Here is a 20,371-nt window from a genome sequence, read left to right on the forward strand (position 1 = left end):
ACCGGGATGCCTTATGCACGGTCACCACGCCTGGTTACGCCTCGCTGGATTATTGCAATGCTCTCTACATGGGCTGCCCTTGAGGTGCACCGGAGGCTGCAGTTAGTCCAGAATGCAGCTGCGCGAGTGGTAATGGGAGCCGCCGAGGCTCCCACGTAACACCTCTGCTCCGTAGTTTGCACTGGCTTCCTGTGCTCTTTCGGGTGCGCTTCAAGATCCTGGTTACCACCTTTAAAGCGCCCATGGCTTAGGACCCGGTACTTACGAGACCGCCTGCTGTTACCGTATGCCTCCCATCGACCAGACGCTCTCACAGAGGGACTTCTCAGGGTGCCGTCCGCCAAACAATGTCGGCTGGCGGCTCCCAGGGGTAGGGCCTTCTCTGTGGGAGCACCGACGCTCTGGAACGAACTCCCCCCTGGCTTACGTCAAGTTCCTGATCTTCGGACCTTCCGTCGTGAGCTAAAAACATACTTATTTATTCAAGCAGGACTGGCATAAATAGTGATTTTAAATTGGGGTTTTAGAGATTTTAAACATTTGTAAATTTTTTAATTTTTAAATTATCGGCCATTTATTAATAGTTTCTTTTAATTTCTTTTAATTGTATATACTCTGTATTTTATTTCGGCTGTACACCACCCTGAGTCCTTCGGGAGAAGGGCGGTATAAAAATCTAATAAAACTAAAACTAAACTAATGGGGCTCCCCTTGAGGGGCATCCGGAGGCTTCAGTTGGTCCAGAACGCGGCTGCGCGGGTGATAGAGGGAGCCCCTCGGGGCTCCCGTGTTACACCTATCCTGCGCAGACTGCACTGGCTACCTGTGGCCTTCCGGGTGCGCTTCAAGGTGTTGGTGAACGTCTTTAAAGCGCTCCATGGCATAGGGCCGGGCTATTTACGGGACCGCCTACTGCTTCCAAATACCTCTCACCGACCCGTGCGCTCCCACAGAGAGGGACTCCTCAGGGTGCCGTCAGCTAGGCAGTGCCGTCTGGCGACACCCAGGAAGGGCCTTCTGTGGGGCTCCACCTCTGGAACGAACTCCCCCCAGGACTTCGTCAACTTCCGGACCTCCGAACCTTTCGTCGCGAGCTTAAAACGCACTTATTCATCTGCGCGGGACTGGATTAGATTTTAAAGTTATTGGTTTTAAGGGGTTTTTATTATTTATATTGTTTTTAAATTAGGCAATAGAATAAGTTTTTTAATTGTCGTTTTTTAATTTGTATTTATATGTATTTTAACTGCCTGTGAACCGCCCTGAGTCCTTAGGGAGATAGGGCGGTATATAAATTTGAAAAATAAATAAATAAATAAATAAATCTTCCTGAATATGGTGTGTATGTGTGTGTAAGTGGGTAGGAAAGAAATTAGAGAGGTATGTATGTAAGTTTGAGCAACTATAGGCAGTTCTCTATTTGCAACCATTTGCTTAGCGACAGTTCAAAGTTACAATGGGCATCAAGAAAGGTGAATTATGACTGCTTTTTACATTTATGACTGTCATAGCATCAAAATTCAGGTGCTTGGCAACCCACATATTTTTGCAATGGTTGCAGTATCCCAGGGTCATGTGATCACAATTTGCGACCTTTCTGGTTGACTTCTGACAAGCAAATGGGGGAGGTGGATTTGCTTAACAACTGCATAGCTCACTTAACAATTGTAGTGATTCTTTTGAAAACTGTAGCAAAAACGGTCATTAAATCAGGTGCGATTCACTTAACAACCACCTTGCTTAGCAATGGAAACTCTGGCTTCAGTTGTGGTTGTAAATTGACGTCTTCCTGTACTGCAGAATTAAAAACTGAACCCAAATCTGTTCACTTCCAAGATCAATCAATTCAGAGAAACTTGCAACACGTTTTTAACTTAATTGTTGCTCCTACTTATGCTATTTCTCATTCCGCAAAAATGTGAAAACAGGGATTGCCAGATTTTAGTCAAAATATGCAGTCTGGCCTTAAATATTCAAAAGCTACAAATATGTATATGCCACAGATCCCTTCGGGAGTCAGTAGAACTTTGCAGCTGCAAAGCATATTAACATCAAATGATGTTGACATTTGTCATTCACTTATGAGGTTTAATTTACCTGAAAATTATCTGAAAAGAGGATGCAGAACAGATAGTTGCAAGCAAATAATGCTATCTATATTAGGAAAGACAGTGAGAATTTACAACAGGGAAAAATATGTTAAAGAACTGGAGAAATTGACATGTCAAAGAATGAAAGAAGGGCAATTTGCATTTTAAAAAGATTCTCGAGCAATTTATATTCAGCAACATAAATTAAAGCACAGAGGCTCCATATGTTAGAAAATACGGTGAAAGTACAGTAGTGATGATCTCCTGGATCACAGGACAGTTTTAAATTTCAAGAGCATGTGGTAGATGCATTCTAAGTTTCCAGTTTGCTTCTGGGCCCAATTCAAGGTGCTGGTTTTCAAGGTGCTGACCGAGCTATTTGAAGGTCCCAATTCAAGGTGCTGGCCAAGCTATTTGAAGGACTACCTCTCCCTGATTACACCTACCCATCCTAAAATACATGAAGAATAGTTGCAGGAACTGGGTATATCTAATTTAATGAAAAGAAGGACTAGGGGAGACATGATAGCGGTGTGTCAATATCTAAAGGACTGCCACAAAGAAGAGGGAGTCAAACTATTCTCCAAATCACCTGAAGGTAGAACAAGAAGCATTAGATAGACCTAATCAAGGAGGGAACCAACTTAGAACTAAGGATAAATTTCCTGACAGTTAGAACAATTAATTAGTGGGACAATTTCCTTTCATAAGTTGTGGGTGCTGCATCACTGAGGTTTTTAAGAAGAGATTTGACCAACCATTTGTCTCAGATGATATATGGTCACCTGCTTGAGCAGGGTATTGGACTAAAAGACCAGAACCAAGGTCCCTTTCAACACTATTATTCTGTTATCCCATCAGATCTTTCAGGAGGGACATTTTACAGGTCCCGTATATTAAGGTCTTTCAACTGGTGGGACACAGGAGACAATTTATTTCATTTTTTATTTTATTTGCATTTATATCCCGCCCTTCTCTGAAGACTCAGGGCAGCTTACACTATGTCAAGCAATAGTCTTCATCCATTTGTATATTATATACAAAGTCAACTTATTGCCCCCAACAATCTGGGTCCTCATTTTACCTACCTTATAAAGGATGGAAGGCTGAGTCAACCTTGGGCCTGGTGGGACTTGAACCTGCAGACAAGCCTTTTCTGCCACTGTAGTCCTTCTATATTTTTCTATTTATGTTTTATTATTGGTTTTATTGTAACCACCCCTACTTGCTTTGTGCAAGATGGGAGACCATGGGAATTTGATAAATACAGTAAGTAAATAAATTTCCTTTGGAGGCCTTGATTGTTCACAAATGGCTGTGATGCTGAGTGTGTACCCTCCCTGCAAACAGGATATTCTCTCCATCCTAGTAGAACCTTTGCAGAGCCCAAAATGACTCCTGCTCATAAATATGAAGCTAGAGGGTTATGCTTTCTTGTGTAGCATGTCAGTTACCTATTTAACTTACTATTTAAGATTGGTTAGGATTGGAAGCTGCCTATCATGAGAAATACCCTAGAGAAAACAAAATGTAACTCCATCAGACCCGATATTGATTTACCAGCAGTAGCATTTGTACTGATCTGTGCATTTCTAGCTGCCACTATGATTGAAAACAACAAAGAGGTAGCCCTGAATGCTTCCTTGCACACCTGTTCGTATAGTATCATTCTGTTGACTTACTGGTAAATGTGATGTTGAAGCCACGCTTCTCAGTAGAGTGATCTGTCTGGAATTCCAGCCTGGCAACATGGCCACTACTGGTCAGAGAAGATGGGAGTTGGCTTCCAGAGAAGGTCCCGAGGGTGGGTGATTCAGCTGTTCCACCATCCTTCACCGCCAAGAAGTCAAACTGAGGCTCCACATCAAAATCGTTGAAAGCCAAATGGATCCGACTTTCAGGTTTTGCGATGATTAGCCAGACGCAATGCAAGCTGCTGCCATATTCCTCAGGGTAATTCGGGGAGAGCACAATCCCAGATGGACTGGTGAAATTGAAGAAGCAGGAAACTGCAGTGAAAAAACAAAAGGAAGGAAGGACAGAGGAGGACGAGAGAAGTGTCACTGTGCATGCAACTTAATCAGATGAATTTAATGCCAGTTCTTTGCATTTTTAAGGTTGTGAAGAGAAACAGAAAATGAAAACTCAAAAACTGCTATCCTGTCAGTTAAGTATAAAGTTATCTATTTCTCAAAGCAGCTTTTCTCCCTTTAATCTTTGTTTTGTTTTCTATTTTCCTTCTTTGAAATATTCATAAACATTAACAATTATACACTGGAGATCTGAGTATTACATACCAAACTACAAATAGAAATCCTTATTATATTACAAAATAATTATATGCAGTTTTCAATAGCCTATCAATGCCACACTTAGCTTTATTTGTACAACTGAAGTAACACCTCAGATTTACATTGATGTAAATTTTTTCTTATCTTTAAGTTTTAAGTTATCAAATTATTGAGTCAGGAAAATTTAGGTTTTAGTTTTGCTTGTTTTTTTGTAGAAAAGTCACGATATCTAACTGATATCTGAATTCTGTGTAATGTATTAATTGGCTCTTTTATACAATAAAACAATTAAGCTACCAAATAGGGGAAATAAGAATTGCTGTCCTCTTTGATTGAAGAGCAATTTAAAAGAAGTATAATTAAAAACAACAACCATATATATAAATACAAGGTTCAACTTTTTCACCACCCAGTTTCAATAAATAAGTAGGAATTTTCAAAGGGATTTTTGTCTGGGGGAAAGTAGGTCTGAATTCAAGTTGAAAATGCAATAAAGAAAGAAGCAATATTTGTTGTCTCTAAAGGGGTCTTTGCTAATGTGTGTTACAGGATGAGTAATTAAAGTGAAAAAACACTCTTTACATAATATGTCAGTTAAAACTGTGTATATAAAGTTGTGGAAAACAACCCAATTCTTAGAACTTAGGAATGTTACGTTAAGTATGAGATACAGCAATTGGATATGATAAAATTATTTGGTTGTTTTAGGCATTCCAAGCCTATTTGTGTATTTGCTGGATTTAAATTTTTTTTTTTGAACATACAGTATTTGAAATAATTTCCTGACAAAAGGTTTTGAAATTGACCATTGACATTGATTTAATGATTTGTAGAATAAGATCAAACTGTACATTAAGATGCAAATTCTTATATAAGCATATGCCTGTTTTTGCTTGTTCTACTGCAGGCTCTTATTTTTATTCATTTTTGTTGTTTTAGATTCAAATGGTGCTTTCCCTTCAGAAATTCAAGGGGACATAAAGGAATTCTTTCACTTACTGTCAAAAAAAGCAGGGGGAAAAATTTCTTTTGTAAGGAGCAAAGGTTAATGATAATATAAGTAAGTCTTCGCTTAACAACCAAAACTGAGGCTGGAATTTCTACTGTAAGTCCTTGTGGTTGTTAAGCAGGTCGCCACATGACCTGACTTGATTTTACAACTGTTTATATAATGGTCCTAAAGCAAATCAACATGATCATTAAATGGATCACATGGTCATTAAGCAAACCATATGGTCATAAAGTGATTTCAAATCGATGTGATTTGCCGGCAAAAAGTGATGATCAGTTGTGGTCATGTGTCTACAGGACACTGCAATCAGTCATAAATGCAAGACAAACATCCAAAATGTGACCATGGAGGGAAATGCAGGGAGCAGCAATCGTAACTCCAAGGAGGGAGGAGCTGTCATAACCTTGAGAAATGATTAAGCAAGGACTAACTGTAACACAGATTTCTTACATTACCCAAGATAACCCAGCTTATCTTTTTTATGGATGCTGAGCCAAACCTTTCCCACAAACCAAGGCTGTCTACTCAAAATGTGCAAGGGAACAACATTAACAATAATTCATTCAAAGCTAGGCAAACTAGATATTTAAAATGTTGAAATATTTAACAAGGTAACTTCAGATTATACTTCCATCAGTGGATTTTCATGAAACTCTTCAGATATCTATTGGTTTGTCTGCTCAGTTTATCAGCTCAAAACTAGCCTTTAGGTCAAACTGCAATTTCATCATGGCACCGTGGAAGTCATTTTCTTGCAAAACATTCATGTTGATTTGTTCATGGATATATATTGGAGACATATGGATGGATTTCATCATATCTTTTCTTCTCAAGCAGTTTCCATGCATTCTCTCACATATATACACACACATGACATGAAAGGAAACAGTAGAAATGGTTTGGTATGGATCTTGATCAAGTTGCCCCAAGATGACCTCGTCTTGATATCTTCAACTACATATCACTGGAGGTTTTACAGTGGTGGGATTCAAGTAATTTAACAACCGGTTCTCTGCCCTAATGATTTCTTCCAACAACCGTTAGGGCCGTGGATAGCTCAGGCTGTAAGGAGCCTGTTATTAGAACACAGTAGCCTGCAATTACTGCAGGTTCAAGCCCGGCCCAAGGTTGACTCTGCCTTCCATCCTTTATAAGGTAGGTAAAATGAGGACCCAGATTGTTGGGGGGGCAATAAGTTGACTTTGTAAATATACAAATAGAATGAGACTATTGCCTTATACACTGTAAGCCACCCTGAGTCTTCGGAAAAGGGCGGGATATAAATGTAAATAAATAAATAAATAAATAAATAAACCAGTTTACCAAACTGCTCAGAAAGTTAACAACCGGTTTTCCCGAAGTGGTGCGAACTGGCTGAATCCCACCACTGAGGTTTTAAGAAGAGATTGGATTGTCTGGAATGGTAAAGGATCGCCTGACGAGAAGACCTCCAAGGTCCCTTCCAACTCTATTATTCTGTAATCGTAGATTTATTAAGTCTAAATCTTTAGTAAGATCAAGCAGAGGAAACTAAAATTAACCCAGAAGCATCCCTAACTCCTATTTTGTGATCTTCCTCTGCCCGTAAAGATTCTGCTGCTGAAATTTGGTGAGTGACTGTCATTCAAAATGACTGATTTTTGGCTTACCTGAGAACTGTCAATATGATGGTGCATAGCTACCAAATTGTCCACTTTTGAAAGCCATTAGCTGGAATTTCAAAGTCAGAGTCAGACCCATCAAATTTGTTCCCTTCTGCCCCCTAGGCTAGGTCTGTTTGTATTAGTACAAACTGAAGGCCAGACCCAGATGGAGAAAAATGTCTAGCTACAAGATTTGAGGGAGCTAAGGTCTCACTTCAAAGGTTTGTTCCCCAAAACAATGTGACCGTATATGTGCAATCCTCCCCATGGCATTACTGCCATTAGTAAATGAGGAAAAAGAAGCCACACACAGAAGCTGAAGCTATGGACAATATTGAAAGTAGTAACTGCTATTCATGCGAAAAAAAATCTATAGTGGAACCAATCAATGTAATAATTCTCATTAACACCTAACACAGTCTTCTTTAAAATAATGTTTGCTATGAACAGAGTGAGGTAAATTTCTTTTGTTTCTATAACATTAACTTCTAAGTACAAGTATATTTTATATTTATACCTTTAAGCATTTTTTTAAAAAAAAAATTTTTTTAAAAAATCCTCTACTTAAACATTTTTGCAACTGTCTTCATCAATATGCCGTTATTTTTTCTAAACAAATTTCCCTAATATATAGTATACTATGTTGTATGCAATTTCTACAATACTTGTGTTTTTTTATTCCAATATTCTGAGTGTTGAATAGCATGCAACCTTCCAGAGACATACGAAAATCAGAAGACAGCATTTCAGTTTGTATAACAACCTCAAGCTGCATCAAGCTAAATCTATATTTATTAATTAAACAAATTTATAGAACCATTCATCCATCTTGACAAATCTAACTTTCAGTGACCAATAATTTATAAAGCCTAATTAAAACACCTATTTAAAAAAAAAAACAAGTCAAGTCATCCCTAAGAATTCTCCAACAGAATAAAATGACACATATATGCCAGTTCCACTAACATCCTATGCCCCATATTGGGGTGGTGGCGGCGTACTGGTAGATCTTCAAGTCTTTCAGAAAGCCAATAGGATATCTGAACTGTAAACCAAACAGGTTTTGCCCAATTATAGAAACTTAGAGTAAAGAGTAAATGGTCCAAGGTATTTAGAGGATATAGATAACAGGCTCGTTTATCATACTAATGAGAGAGAAGAGATAAATTAGATAGCCATAACAGAAAAAAAAATCTGTACAGTTGAATTATGGAGTTTTTATGGAACAGCTTGCCTCCAGAAGTTGTAGGTTTTCCATCACTGGAGGTTTTTCAGAAGAGAGTGGACATCCATTTGTCCAGAATGGTATAGGATCTCCTCCTTTGACCAGGGGGTTGGACTAGAAGACCTTAAAGGCATCTTCCAATTCTGTTTTCATGTTACTGTTATTGAAGAACAATTTAAAGTCACCACAACAGCATCTCCTTTCCTATTTCTGTTCTCTAACCATATTGGATATTATCCAAGGAAGAAAACGAGAGTATACTTTATATAAATAAATCCCTTAGAATTGAATTATAGCTGTAATAAAGGAAAACCAATGCAATTCCCATGTTTTTATTTTACAGTCATCTCTAAATTCTAGAATACAACCTCATCTTGGGTAAAGGGTTTGGATTGGTTTGAAAGGCCACCATTCAGTTTACCTGAATACCATTGGATTTGGTGTTATAAAAGACAGGGGGGGGGAGTCTCCTTCCTTGCCATCTTTGTCCACAGTTGCATTGTGTGAACATCCTTTACCAGAAGCTCAAACACAGAATATCTGTATCAAACTCTGCTTACTATGGGAGAAGACAGTAGAGCAGGGGTGTCCAAACTTGGCAACTTTAAGACTTGTGGACTTCAACTCCCAGAATTCCTCAGCCAGCAAATTCTGGGAGTTGAAGTCCACAAGTCTTAAAGTTGCCAAGGTTGGACATCCCTGCAGTAGAGCCCTTCTTCCAATATGTCAAATATCAATTTCTAGAATGGAGGCTACACGTTCCTCCTGACTATCACCTTTCCCAAAACTGCAAACTCTTTTTCTCCTACTCCTCTTTCCCTCTTCCTCAGGATTTCTGGCTATTTTAAAATATAAAGTTATCCCTTCTGCTCATCAAGCAGCTGAGCATTCTACATTTCCCACCCTCTCCCCATTCCTCCTGGGCTTAATTCCAAACAGCTGCTATGGGCGGAAGCCAAATTATATCTCTCCCTTGGACTTGCCATGATAATTTTATACACCTCTATCACATCCCCCCTCCCATTCCCAAAAGTGGTTCCAACATTCTGCAGATAGCAAGCATGGATGGTTAGACAAATACCACGCAAAGCCCAAGAAAAAGTCACCATTGCGTTCCCTGAGCAGAGTGCAAGGAATCTACTGCTCAGAGTCCAGCAAAGAAAACAACTGTACTCCAGCTCCTGATATGCATCTCCATGTCAACTTAAGGCAAAACCGCTCCCCATCCTCTGCCATTATGTCATCATCAGGAGGGGGACCAGCAGCTTCAGCTAACGAGGTGTGAAGCCAGATGGTGGGAAAGTAAAGGCAATTAAGAAAAAAATGTTTAGAGCACAACTGCGAATATGGAGCCAGCTCAGCCGTCCAGAGGGAGCTTTTACCACACTGTGGCTGATGAGGTCCATTGGCTTCCCATAGCAAAAAGGATCTTTAATTGGACCCGTCTCTTGGATGTCCAATCCATTTATAGCTAGGCTGGTTTCTTCCACCTGCAAACATTTGCCTTCCACATTTTGCCTGCCTTCTCCTGGTCCTTGGCCATCACCTACATCCCATAGCAGACATTTCATGCTAATTAACAAGCAGGAATATAATGATGCTCAGATGCGCTTTCTTAAACATATAACTGGGTCTATTTGTCATGTCTTTGCTTGTATTTTCTCCTTTCCAAAGGGCCTAATGGCTGCATTTTATCTTTTAGCCGCTAAACATAGGCTGACAAACTTCTATTGGCTTCACTTTAAATGCTGTGTGTTTGTTTTAATTAGGGTGATGAGGAGTAAGTTGGGTTGTCCAAAGGAGTTTTTATTTGGCTGGGCTGAGGGAAAGAGGTAGTGTAAAGATTTGCACCAAATACTCGGTTTTGTTTTATGTTTGTGTATGTACGTATGAATGTTTGTTCCTAAAGGAAGCTCAAATACTTTGGCCACCAAATGGGAAGAGAGGACTCATTGGGAAAGACTCTGCTGTTGGGAAAGGTTGGAGGCAAAAGGAAAAAGCGATGGCAGAGGATAAGATGATTAAATACAATGGTTCCACTGATACGATGAACATGAATTTGGGGAAACTCCAGAAGATAGTGGAGGACAGGGGGCCTGGTGTGCTATGGGTTCATGGGGTTGTGAAGAGTCAGACAAATTTTGTGACTGAACAACAACAACAAATGTGTTTATCTGCATAAGAAAAAAAAAAAACAGGAGACCACATTTCTCTTTCTTAGCAGTTTTCTATCAAAGTTTGAGTGAATTTTGGTGAATTTTCTGGGAGCGATAGAAAAGTAGTTTGGAGCCAAAGGTAGAACGTTTCAGTTGTGATCATTTCAAAGGTGATAAGACTTTGCTGGAGAGAACATTTCCTGAGGCCCCAAACATCTTGAAACATCTATATACTGAGACAAAAAGAATGAGGAACTCAAACCAGAACTAGTGAAAAACTGAACAAAAAAACTAGTACTAAGTAGAAAATTCCCTTGCACTGAACTTTTACCATTTTTAATTCATTTCTTGAAGGAAAATTGCTTGAAAAATTCCTTGGAAAAGGAAGAGAATATGGAACAATTTTGTGAAAATCCTTAGGGTTCTTGCAGTGATTTAATGATGAAGTGACTAAAGGTTATGTGTGACAGCACTGGTAGAATTTGAAATTCTTTACTACTGGTTCTGTGGGCGTGGCTTGGTGGGCATGGCAGGGGAAAGATATTGCAAAATCCCCATTCCCACCCCACTCTGGGGCCAGCCAGAGGTGGTGTTTGCAGTTCTTCAAACTTTTCAAAATTTCTGCAACCGGTTCTCCGAACTACTCAAAATTTCCGCTAAAGGTTCTACAGAACCTGTCAGCACCCTGTGTGAGAGTCATTAATCTGTTTTCAGTGTTTTTAAACATTTCTGAAAGATTTTAAAAAATCTGCAGTCTCAGCTCCTATTAATCCAGAGGGAGGAGATGAAGAAAGATGTCCTCGCTCTCCCCCATCAAAAAAAACAATGGGGCTTTTTTCAGCTTTGTTTTTTGTTACCATGTCTCCCAGGAGAGAAAAAAAACGCTGCCTTTTTTTTAAAATTCAAATTAGAGAAGTCTCCTGTACCAACATTGTGACACATTACCCTTTTAAAGTGATAAAAGGAGTTTATGCAACCCCAATGGTTAGAATTTCATTGCAATTCAGCTTGAACAAAAAATAAATCTACCGTTTAATTTTAATCATTAAATATTCCTCTGTATAGCAGATAAAAAAGTGACATAACCTTACAAAATTGTAAAAAAAAAATGGAAATAAGAGAAAAATCCCTAATAATATTATTTAAAACCTTAATTTAATGAGGAGGATGGGTTGCTTATTTTTGAATAATCCCCAACATGTAAAGATAGGCACTCATTCACCGAAAACAGAAATAAAAGGTGTTTATTAAGTCAGCTTCTTTTGAACTCCTCTTAAAAGGCTGCCACTTATAAAATATTGCAGGCTTAAATTTCTTTTGGATTTCTTTTCTCCCAGCCTAGCTCGAACTGAGGTAATCTCTCTTCTTTTTCAGTTCTGGTCCTGGTAAATTTGTCTATATGCATTGCAATTACCTCTTCACTGCATATCCCTGGCCCCTTCATCTTTGAACCATATCTTAAACAGACTTGCTTAAAGACCTACAAGTTACATTTACATGAATTACCACATCTTTTTTTTTGTCACAACATTATATACAAGCACACACAGTGAAAGAAAACAATAGGACAAGAATGGTAGGCACATTTGTGCACTTACGCACACCCCTTCATTTTAAACCATTTTATTTCATTTTAAACCATTTGAAAATTCATTTTATTTTTCATTTTACACCATTTTAAACCAGATGTTTGTTAAACTTAATCCTGGTTTTGTAGTTTAATATAAACTCAATCTATTTGGATATTTTATGAGTCCCTGTATTGTGCAAATGCAGGATATGAGTTAATTCAATGACCAGATTAAACATATTGTGTGAACACTGCTAATACAAATAAAGGCTGAGGGCTATCAATTCAGGTAGCAGAAAGGTAACTACTCGTCATCTGAACTTCCTGAAAATCTGCTATTAATATTGCACATTGTTCCGTAAGTCTGGAAAGGCTTGAGCTGAAATCCCCCTTGAAATTAAAAGTGAAATCTTTAGATGGCTTAATTAGCCTAATCATGAAAAACAATATTTAATTCTATTTTCCCCATTTATTTATATTCTACAATTGTAGTAGTCTCAAGGTGAATCATATTGCAGAGTAATCTATTTCTGAATATTGTAATTGAAAAATGAAATAATTATGTGTATGAAAAATGCATCTGTTGTAAGGGTCAAAGAAGTCAAGAAGTGGACACGACTTTCTCCTGACTTTTGATGACACCCCTCCCTTCTGAAGATGCCTCTAGCACAATTGTGATAAATGAAACAATCTGCTTTCTTTGCAGGAATAAGAGAAACCATGAAGGTTAGTAATTTGTATAAATTACAAAAAAGCTAGTTTTCTTTATAGTGCTGTCCAAACTACTCTTTACAACAGAGCAGTGGTGGAATTCATTTTTTTTTTTTACTACTGGTTCTGTGGGCATGTGTGGCATGACTTGGTGGACATGGTTTGGTGGGCATGGCAGGGGAAGGATACTGTAAAAACTCCATTCCCACCCTGCTCTAGGGGAAGGCTACTGCAAAATCCCCATTTCCTCTTGTTCAGCTGGGACTTGGGAGGCAGAGCATAGATGGGCCAGTCAGAGGTGGCATTTACTGGTTCTCCGAACTACTCAAAATTTCCGCTACCAGTTCCCCAGAATTGGTCAGAACCTGCTGAATACCACCTCTGGAACAGAGATCTTCAAACTTGGCAGCATAGCTGGCTGGAGAATTCTGGAAGTTGAAGTCCACAAGTCTTAAAGCTGCCAAGTTTGAAGACTTTTGCTTTAGAATGTGCACAACAAACAGATTTGGTCATCTGGCTTGGCCATGTATATGAATTTGCAAACACAGAAAGAGATTCATTTCAGAAATTATTCCATATTATTTGAGCAGTTTATCGGGTAGCCCATTTTTTTTAAATCAACAATCAAAGGAACCAAACTTAACAAGATTAATAGAGTCCCAATGGGAGATTAATCTGCAGTTTTACTTTGTTGTGGCAAATTTTTCCTGAAGCTCAAGGAACCACCCACAGCTGATATAAAATTTAGCAGTCCTTAGAAAGGAATAAATAATTTATACACCTCAATGCTTCATTCCTTGAAAATTAGCTATGAACCTAAAAGCAGATGTACAACAGATGGGTATTCAATCCAGGTTATGATTGGAGTGACTTGGTGGTGGTGGTGCCGATTCCAAAGACATCCAAGAAATAATGTATGGTATAGCCATCTATAGTTTTAGATATAGTTATTAACTGTAAATTATAGCTTTAGCTACTTTTTTTCTTGGAAGGGCCATAATAGAAAAAAAAAAGCCAGAAAGTAGGAAAAAAGCAAAATAATCAATACGGCATTTACATGATAAGAAAATTAAGAGGCATGCATGATTCATACAAGAATGCATGACACATAATAATACATGTATGCATGAATACAATAAATATTATAGACTTCAGCAAGATGATGATTTTAAGTCCAGAATAACGTCAGGTAAGATAAAAGAGCCTAATGCTGGGAAAGATTGAGGGCAAAACAAGAAGGGGACGGCAGAGAATGAGGTGGCTGGATGGAGTCACTGAAGCAGTAGGCATGAGTTTAAATGGACTCCAGAGGATGGTAGAGGACAGGAAGGCCTGGAGGAATGTTGTCCATGGGAATGTTGTCCATCTGGACCGTGGTGGCTCAAGGCTATAAGAAGCCTGTTATTAAAACCAGCTGCCTGTAATTACTGCAGGTTCAAGCCCCACCAGGTCCAAGGTTGACTCAGCCTTCCATCCTTTATAAGGTAGGTAAAATGAGGACCCAGATTGTTGGGGGGGCAATAAGTTGACTTTGTAAATATACAAATAGAATGAGACTATTGCCTTACACACTGTAAGCCGCCCTGAGTCTTCGGAGAAGGGCGGGATATAAATGTAAAAAAAAATAAAAAATTGCGATGGGTTGGACATGACTTCGCAACTAACAACAAAAAAGATAAAAGAACATTATACTCATATACCATTGAGAATACATATTTCCTTAAAAGACTGCTCTGGATGTAGTGCCATATATTAATGAGTTACGGAAACATACTCAATTCATTTCGCCATCATTGCATCAAGTGAAAACAAAACAACAACAACAAAAGAATTTGGGCATTAAACAAAGGCCAAACAAAGGAATGGATTTCTGAAGTTTGACAATATAAAATTAATCTATAAACTTTTTGTTTGTTTTTTTGTTTTTGTTTACATTTATACCCCGCCCTTCTCCGAAGACTCAGGGCGGCTTACAGTGTATAAGGCAATAGTCTCATTCTATTTGTATATTTTTACAAAGTCAACTTATTGCCCCCCCAACAATCTGGGTCCTCATTTTACCTACCTTATAAAGGATGGAAGGCTGAGTCAACCTTGGGCCGGGCTTGAACCTGCAGTAATTGCAGGCTTCTGTGTTCTTAATAACAGGCCTTACCTGTTATACATGCTGCCCCATAATGTTGTTATTTAGCCAATTCTTTTTCTTAACCCTAAAAGAGACTTAGAAGGGTTTCCTGAGAGAGTCCTGTGGAGTTGGATTTCTATAAGGATCCAATGATACAATGTGCAGCACACTGGGACAATGCATATGAGGATGCACCAGCTATTACCTGTGGCTCAAACATTTCCTATCTGTTCTAAAGAAAACCTTTTGCTTCCATTATAGTGGCCTTCCCTTACATAGAAAAGACAGATTTTAAAGAAAACGTCAGGACTGGAAACACATAGAGTTGTATATCTCATGGGGATGCCTATTTTTAAGGTGCAATGATTCAATTTTACGTTGTGAATTTGATGTAACCCGCCAAGAGTTATGGCGATTGGATGATATAAAAATCTGTATGATAAATACATCCATTTAAAAATTCTACTCTTGCTTGTAGCCTTCCCTGTCCTATGTGATTGTGTTAAAGAAGACAGCTGCTGAGAAAATGTGACAACAGATTATTCAGCATGATGCCTTGGATGGAATGGGCTCTCATTAGAGTTAACAGCGTGTTACAAATTTGTGTTTGATCTTTGATCGTAAATAAAGATGCATGTATGTGTTACGCAAGATAACTGAGACATCTTTATCAATTGACTGAGTGAGAGATGGAAAATGATGGCAAAACAGTAACTTTATTTCAATCTGTTCTACAGTAGAAAATATTTTTTTTTCTGTGTTACAGACTATCTTCCTGGGCAGGCATAACTTTGAGAAACTTCTTACCCAAATCAAACAAACCAGCAACTTAAAAGTTGTTGCAGGAACTGCTCTGGGCACCAAAGGACAGCTAGGAGTTCAAAAAAAAGAAGAAGCAGAAATTGGAAGATTTGATGCTTCCTCCAGGCATCCCAACCAAGGGAAATCTTTTAAACAATCTCCAAATAAATAACATACATGCTGTACTAAGCAACTTTGAGAGGATAATGAGAACTAGGCATGTAAAGATGAAAATAACTCTGATAAAGATCTGACAGATATTTTAATTAATAATGCTCCTTCTCCCAGGTTGCTATGTTAAACTTAAGCTCCCCCTCCAATATAAAATCTGATTGAATTTTGCTGACCAGACCCACTCCTCTTACTACATAGATTGTGATTTTGATCTCCAAGCAGCAAACATCCCTTAACAATAAAACTGACAAACAGAAGCTGATCCTTTTTTTACCTATTATTCGGAACTTTGATAGGAGGCAAATTGACAGACTGAGCAAATGGTTCCTTTCAAGTCTGAACAGTATTAATGTCAGAAATACATGGATGAGGGAAAAATAACACCAGATCCTCTTAATGAGTGGAGACCATGTTCTTCACTTTGAGCCAAGCTTTTCTGAGATACTGCCCAGGGAGAGAATACAAACTTTTGCCCAGGCTTTTGAGATGGGCTGGGGATTTATAGGTAGCCTCGTTGACATCTTCTGCTATTAGTCAGCCCCTAGCAAGCTCTAGCAACCCAGTCAGTCAACCTTTGGTAACCCATACTCCTTTTATGCTTTTATTCTAAGCATTGGGCATAGTTTATTCAGGATGCATCAGCAATTTCCAAGGTTCTTCGTCCTTGGTCTTTACAGCAGTTCCCTGTTCCTCAGCCCAGCTGTCTTTAGCAGATTTAAGCAATTACCCACTAATAGTCTGGCCTACTGCCTTACGATAAAGAGATTTTCAGCCATTTTTTTCTCCTTTCAATACATGGATTGGATCCATACAAGACATCCAGGTACAGAGTATTGAACTACTGGAAAAAGTAAGAGACTGCTTGGACCAAGCAGTTCAAATTTTGGCAATAATAGCAGTGAGCCTTTATCACAGCTGAGACATAGCAGCAAAGACAAACAGGAAGGAGAGAGTGGACCTCAGGACAATAATTCATTGATCCTCCTACCCATGACTGTGGTGCTTCAGATAATAATGAATCATATGATAGTAGAAATGTAAAAAAAAAAAGTAATCCAAACCTCCTTAATGAACATTAATGATCTCCATGCTTCCACTTGGACTTGGAAATATTAGTTGGCTTCCTGTCCAAAATGGCAGAAAGAGGATTTGATTGGCAGTAAAGCACCCTCCCATTCCATAGATAATCACGTTATTTCAAATCATGCTTTTAAGGTTATTTATACTGCCCCTGTTGTGACTCCAGCCCCCGAACCTGGCCCCATGCCCGAAAGTGACTCCGAGAGTGAGGGGGAAGGGCCGGTAAGGCTTACCTTGGGAGCACCGATGCCTTTGGCCCGGCTCCAGGAGCCAGAACCAGGCCAGTCGGAGGATGTAATGAGGCCGTCATCCCCTGATTCCTCCCTTCCTCAGGCTACGCCTTCAGGGAAGGGTGGGGCAGGAGCACAGGATATATAAGGAGCTTTGGGACTGCTCGCACTCCATGGGGAGCAAAAGATTAGCTGAACCATTTCAAAGAGAGCTGAAGTCTTACTCTGTGAGTCATTTGTTTGAACTTTGGCAAGCAGCTGTGATTTCTCTGCCGGGACTGATAAGAGCCGTGAATCCACTGGCTGAAGGCCAGCTCGTTACTCCGAGGTGGGGAGGGAGACAGAACAGCCCCTTATTATAAAAGGGGAGGGAAAGAGATAAAGAATTTGGACAAAACAGTATTCAATGATGAGAGAAAATGAAAACCCTTTTGCTTGGACAGAGCTGAAGACTTTTCCTTCTGTAAATCCAAGACTATCATACAGACAAAGCACTAACAAATTCAATACTCAGAATGTATCTATGGAAGAGATGAGGAACAAGGCCTGATGGTGATATATACATTCAAAAACCTGCCATAGGTGGATCAAAGTAATGTAATATTTTGATAAGATACCCTATAGAGCTTGTTAACATACTATTGAAAGATGTACAAACCACTGCATCTACTATGCATTCAGATTTACAAAAATACATTGCATTTCACTTTGTAGAAGTTTTCTCAGCTTTTGCATGCTACACTTCTGTGGAAAATGAGCAAGTCTCATCCCATCACATTGCACAAAGGCAAGTGACGATACATACAGTTTGAATCTTGGGCCTACTAAATCTACACTTAGAATCTTAGTCTGCAATTGCTGGTTTCCTTCATTTTAATCTTAACAAGAGCTATCTCCCCGAGTCCCTTTCTGCAAGACTTCAGTTCAAATAATGGTCTGAGAGAAACCTGACAGCATGAAACAATCAAGCATTAAGGTTATCCAAGTGTTCTTTATAACAGCTTCAGATTTAGCAATAAAAACACTGGAAATCCAAGGCCAGTGTGGGAGAAACAGATATAAAGCATTGGATATGAAAATAAAATATTTAGAAATCTTGTATGCTAAATGAATCTCTTTGTCCAGAGAAGCCCATGTCTCCCTGTCACCTGGAACCTTGATAGACGTTTCCAAATCAAGCTGGGATTTATCATGCACTATTTTTTGGCTGGTGATTTTCCATAGTTTCTCCTTGCCTATATATCACTCAATCTTGAAAAAATGATAACCAGATTATCTTTACAGATAATCAGGTCCAATAGGAAAACAACTTTTCTAGTTGAACAATTCCAGATATGTTAGACTACAATTTCCATTATCTCTAGCATCCATCACAATTGGAAGGACACTAAGTTGGGGAAGACAATTTTAATGCACCTTTCCATGATGTGTTGACAAACGTGTTCCCATTTGAGAAGGTTGAGACTTCTGGGCATTATAAACCAATATGCTTTAAGGCTACCTGATTGAGAAAATCTGCTGTAACAATGTTAGAAAATTCTGTTTTAGATAAAGCACCACAGAGCAAACAAAGAGTACAGTCACCATGTGCTTTGCTGCTTAACTATTTAACTATAACAGGAAACAGGAAACAGGAAACTCTACTTAAACAAAAGAGCATAGAGTATATACCATAGATCCAAACTTTCAAATACTGGCATTTGATTGTACTGTAGTTTGTAGTATTGTAGTGTTGGAAGAAATATCCATCTGGGTTCAGTTCCAAGTGGGGACAAAGACACTGGAAACATGGAGGCTGCTTGGAAAGATGGTTTAATGGTGGTCACGATCACATGGCTTGAGATCCTGAACAGAAAAGGGCCTGAGATCCTGTGTGCTCCCTGGTTTTATGATTTTTCTGAGCTTTGACCTTTCTGGGGCACAGGAAGAGTATCCTGATTGGTTGTCAGACTCCCAGGGGGTGGGAGTCTTAGCTAGCCTTGCTGGCTGTCTCTTAAGCTTGCTTGAGCCTTGCCATGTGGTGAGTTTCAGTTGTATTGTGTTGCAAATCATGGGGGGATTGAGTGAGCTTGGTTGAAGCCTTAATTGCCCATTGACAAAGGTGGGGAGAATGAGTGAGCTTAGCTGAGGCTTTTAATGGCCCATTGACAAAGGTGGGGGGGAGTCAGGAAGTTGCAGGGAGCTCCTTTGTCTTTAAAATATGTTTCTCCATTTCTCATCCAGGAAGGTATAATATTCTGCTTTTTAAAATATTTCCTAGAATATTTCATTCTTCTAGGAGGGGGGTGGGTGCTAAATTCCTACAATCCCTACTTTTTTTTTTTTTTCAGTTGTTGCAAAGAAATACATTCCAACAATGAATTCCAACAAACAAGTATTTTAACTTTTCTTATGTTTTTTTAAGGAAGAATGGGGGTGGCAGGATTAAATTATTTTTGTTCATTTGCTGAATCACCTCCAAGCCAAACTCTTACTTCAAAACAAAGCATTTATCCACTATCTTTCATTTTCCCCAACTGCTGTTCTAGGACTTGATTTGACAAAGTGCACTGTAGGAAGGAAGGAAGTGGAAGAATGATGACAAAAAGGAGGTAATGACCAATTGACAAGTTAATTTGACCTCTATGAAAAAGTCATTAGAGCTAAAAGAAAATTATAGAGTGATTCTGGAAACATAGCGAGGAGAAACTATTGATCACAGTCTGAATTTTATAATCCTGAAAGGAGATGCAAGGCGCTATGTTCAAAAGACAATACTCTTAAATAGCAGGCGATTTATGATGGGGAGAGAAATGGATAATTCAGCAGGTATAATCAAGTCATTATGAGATTAACAAGGGAAAAAATCATTGTGTTTTAAGAAGTGAAAAATTATAGTAGGAGAAAGAAATTATTTTGGGTGCCCAAAAGGCCTATCTAGAGGATTATCGGGGATATGAAACTTCAACAGCAGCGTAAAATTATTTGGGCTGTTTAAATAAAATGAACTGACAGATGAAGTCAAATTAGGGTTGTGAACATGTCTGATGAATACTTTGCTGTGCTAAGGGCTGGAATGGAATGCCTTTGAAATAAAAACTGCAGACTAACATGGTACAACACCACAGATGACAAATTTGCATGAACATTTTGTTTGTTTGTTTTTGTTTTGTTTACATTTATATCCCACCCTTCTCCGAAGACTCAGGGCGGCTTACAGTGTATAAGGCAATAGTCTCATTCTATTTGTATATTTACAAAGTCAACTTATTGCCCCCCCAACA

General features: G+C 38.8%; 1 protein-coding gene across 1 annotated transcript in view; it reads right to left on the reverse strand.

Moving 5' to 3' along the window:
* Positions 1–20,371, reverse strand: part of CSMD2 (CUB and Sushi multiple domains 2) — a 795,888-nt gene that overhangs the window by 243,413 nt on the left and 532,104 nt on the right. The window contains exon 14 of the mRNA XM_058195470.1: positions 3,773–4,099. Coding sequence (XP_058051453.1) covers positions 3,773–4,099 — 327 coding nt within the window. The remainder of the gene's footprint in view (positions 1–3,772; positions 4,100–20,371) is intronic.

Source organism: Ahaetulla prasina, chromosome 10 (genome assembly GCF_028640845.1).
Source record: "Ahaetulla prasina isolate Xishuangbanna chromosome 10, ASM2864084v1, whole genome shotgun sequence".
NCBI classification, from domain to species: domain Eukaryota; kingdom Metazoa; phylum Chordata; class Lepidosauria; order Squamata; family Colubridae; genus Ahaetulla; species Ahaetulla prasina.